Source organism: Pygoscelis adeliae, unplaced genomic scaffold, assembly GCF_000699105.1.
Source record: "Pygoscelis adeliae isolate BGI_AS28 unplaced genomic scaffold, ASM69910v1 Scaffold41, whole genome shotgun sequence".
Lineage (NCBI taxonomy): Eukaryota > Metazoa > Chordata > Aves > Sphenisciformes > Spheniscidae > Pygoscelis > Pygoscelis adeliae.
This window is the reverse complement of record NW_008824373.1, coordinates 4591049-4594479: the sequence shown is the minus strand read 5'-3', so window position 1 is coordinate 4594479 and position 3431 is coordinate 4591049. Positions and strand designations below refer to the sequence as shown.

Sequence of the window (3431 nt, the reverse complement as noted above, 5' to 3'; positions counted from 1 at the left end):
CCGGGCGGCACCGCCTTTTCCTGAGAGGTGGGGGCCCGGAGGCCTTGATCCGGGCTGGCCCGCTGAGGGGCACGGGAAGCGCCACCGGGGTAGCCAGGCTGGGTTAAAAACAATCAGGTTTTTTTTTTTCCCCTTGTGAAGCCCTCTGATTTCTGACAATTTACGATTCGACGTCGATAAAGTATTTGCACACTCGCATCCGATGAATTTATGTCTCGGCGTCGCACGCGGCCAACGAGGGCATGCCCCCCGGTTGAGGGAAGGCCTGGATTTCACCACAGTTATGAAGAGCCGAGCGGCCTGGGCGGATAAGCCGTAGGGGAGCTGCCCCCTGCCACGCACGGCACCTGCCGGCACCAGACGTGGTTGTGTTAGGCAGCCGCTGCCTTCGGTCTCGGTACATCCAGGCACTGCCACTTTGCCTGGGCAGGGTAATTTCCACAACTGAGCCAAGCTGCTGAGAAGCCTTAAAGTACCAAAGGCTGGGAGATTGAACGAGGATGAGGAATTTTGTGCCAAATGCACTCAAAGTAATTCCAAAAAAACCCCTCAGTGTTACACCTGATGAGAAAAGGTGATTTTAGCACTGGCCTGCACTGCTTTCACCCTTGCCACTGTCTCCTTACGGCGACAGGAGCTGTGGTCCAAGGGTAATAACCGCATCCCTAGTTTTGATACGCTTTGGTTTTGAAAGCTGTCAGTCTTCCAGCCCCAAGGACTGATGGCCAAGGCATGTTTTAACTGGAGAAATGAGGGTCCCTCTGTTCAACACGTTTTAAACCAGCAGTCCATATTTACTACATACCTTTGTATATATATTATGTACCAGCGGTTCCAATCTTTAAAGGCAGGTGCGCTGGATCTTTTCATAAAAGATGCATTTTGAGGAGTGTGTTGTTGAATCTTTACTAATGAGATTTTTCCTTCTCAAAAGGAGAACAAAATATTTCTCGGTATTGTAAAGTGTGACAAATTGAACCTGGCACATGTAACTGGTTCACTAGCTGCCTTTCTGCCAGCCTCTCCATATGGCCTCTTTGACAGACATTTGCAAATTGTCTCTTTGTCGCAGTGTGTCTATATATGAGTCGAAGTTTTATGCGTTTTCCATTTTCAGCAAGGTATGGGTAGAATACACTACTTCTGGAAAATCTCTTTTGAAGTATAATTTACTGTATATTTTATCTGTAGTAAAATAACAACCACAGTTAACTCTCCATTTATCACATGTATCACTATAAGGACCATAAAGCGTGTGATGTGGAGCATCAGGATACTTGTCATATGAAATGCATATTCACGTGAAGTTGCATTTTTATAACTTAATTTATGGTTTTAATTTGACCCTGGATCATACATATATACATACAAAGAGAGAACACACTAGCTTGCTTGCAGAAATAGGAACGATCCACGAGCCATCTTGTGAAAGACTGAGAGTTTTGAAGTCAGAGGAGATCAAGCTAGGCAAACTCCCCCGGTTGCTGAAAGGGTGGGAAGCAGCACATTCAGTTATCCTCTCGCCTTCATGGCACTGCCATCCAGCACTCACTCAACCCCTCCTCAGCAGCTTTCTTCATTTCACCTCTTGGGTCTCTCTCTCCATTTCACCTCTTCTTCATTTCACTCTCTCTCCACTTCTGCCCAGCCTCCCACACTCATCCCCAGTGGCATCATTTCCCAGCTGATTACCCAGCTGCATTTACCCTTGCACATTCTTTATCCTCATCTTCTCATTTGACTGAAGCCTTCGTTGACCGAAGAAATGGTTCACAGATCTAGGCTTTCACCAAGTCCTACTGCCTTTCTGATTTTTTGGTTACTGCATCTTTTTCTGACTATCATCTCTTCCCCCCCCCCAAATTTTTCAGCCTTCCCAGAGTATTCTTCACCATGCTTTACTATTTGCTTTTGGCCTTCCCTCTCTGCTTTCTCTTTTCTTTCTTTCGTGCCTCTGATTGCTGATACTCTTTGTGTTTCTTTTTTCTTTGCCCTTGATGCTTCATTTTCTCTCATAACTAAACCCCAGATGTGATTTAATCTCAACATTGGCCTTCTTTGGCTCTACTTTTGCATTGTTGAGTGCTTCTGGAGGAAAGCTGGGAACCTGGCTCATTTCTGTGACAATCCCATTTTCCCCCCAAACAACAGGAACCTATGCATAAAGCTGCTGTCCTCACTCTCTGCACAGAATTCAAACCATTTCCTTTGGGAAACATTTTCTCACCTCATCTTTTCCATCTCCTTTGCTTGCCTTCCCCTTCTGCTAGTGCCCTGACATTCTACCTCTTCCAGATATTTCTGCTCTCCTCTCCTGTGCTAAATGAATGTGTTCCCCTTCACATCACACTATCCCCCTTTTGCACATGTTCATTTTTCCTTCTTTCTCTCTAACCTTTTAATCTAGTTGTTGCTCTTGCAGTGCAATAATTCTCTTATCTCTCCTGTGCGGAGGAGGAAGGACCCACTTCTCAGTCCAGTTTGTTTCAGATTATTGCCCCATATTCTTTCTCCCCTTCACATACAGACTCCACGAACACGGTGTTCACAACCCATGTCTGGGGCTCCTCTGTTACACGGTCTGCAGTCTGCCTGCAGAGCTCTGTGCTCAGTTGTCACCACTGTCATTGAAGTGCCTAAAGAATTCCTCCTACCTAAATCAAATCCGCTTAATCTGTCAACCTCTTTCAACAATACTCTTCTTGACATCCTGTCTTTGCTTGGTCCAGTGACTTCTACATGCTTCTCTAACCATTCTTTGAGCCTGTTTGTCAGCAGATCCACTACAGGTTCTCCATCCTTGGTTTTTGAGGGGTGCCACAGCAACTTCACCCTTTCCCCCTTTTTTCTCTATGCCTTATCACTGGATAATCTTATTCCAATAAAACTACTATCTCTCAGTGCTTAATTCAGATTCGCCTTCTGTCCGAATAAAGCCCCCCTTGCTGTCTAGCCAAATGGTGAGTTTAATCTCAATCCCAGTTTCTACTGGCTGCTCCCTTGTGTGCTGGACACCCTTTACTCTGCCCGTCCCTCAGCTGGGATATGCACCTTTGATTCTGATCTCCCTCCAGTCCCTCCCACGGTGGCCGCCTTGAAAATCTACGCAGGGCCCAGACCCTTCTGCATAACCTCTGCGTACGACTATCCACACCCCTGCGCACAGGCAAACCTGTTAGCTTGCTCCCCACATGCACAAATCCAGCACAGCATCTCCAGGTCTTTCAGCAAGACCCCACCAAATTCAGATGCGAAGGTAACCCCACCACGTCTCCCTTCCTTTGCACCCCCTTCCCTTCTTTGCCTCGAGTTTCTAAGGTGCCCCGCAGCCAGACCTGCCGCCACCTGTTGCCTCTCAGCGGGCCCAGCTACGCTCCCGCCCAGCCGGCAGCCGCGGGCCGCACCGCTTCCACGCCGCCCCTCCCACGCGC

General features: G+C 47.7%; 1 protein-coding gene across 1 annotated transcript in view; it reads right to left on the bottom strand.

Annotated features, from left to right (window-relative positions):
• TSTD3 (thiosulfate sulfurtransferase (rhodanese)-like domain containing 3) overlaps window positions 1–663 on the bottom strand; it is a 3281-nt gene extending 2618 nt beyond the window's left edge. Inside the window, exon 1 of the mRNA XM_009320169.1 lies at window positions 627–663. Coding sequence (XP_009318444.1) covers window positions 627–663 — 37 coding nt within the window. The remainder of the gene's footprint in view (window positions 1–626) is intronic.
• Window positions 664–3431: the final 2768 nt, after the last annotated feature.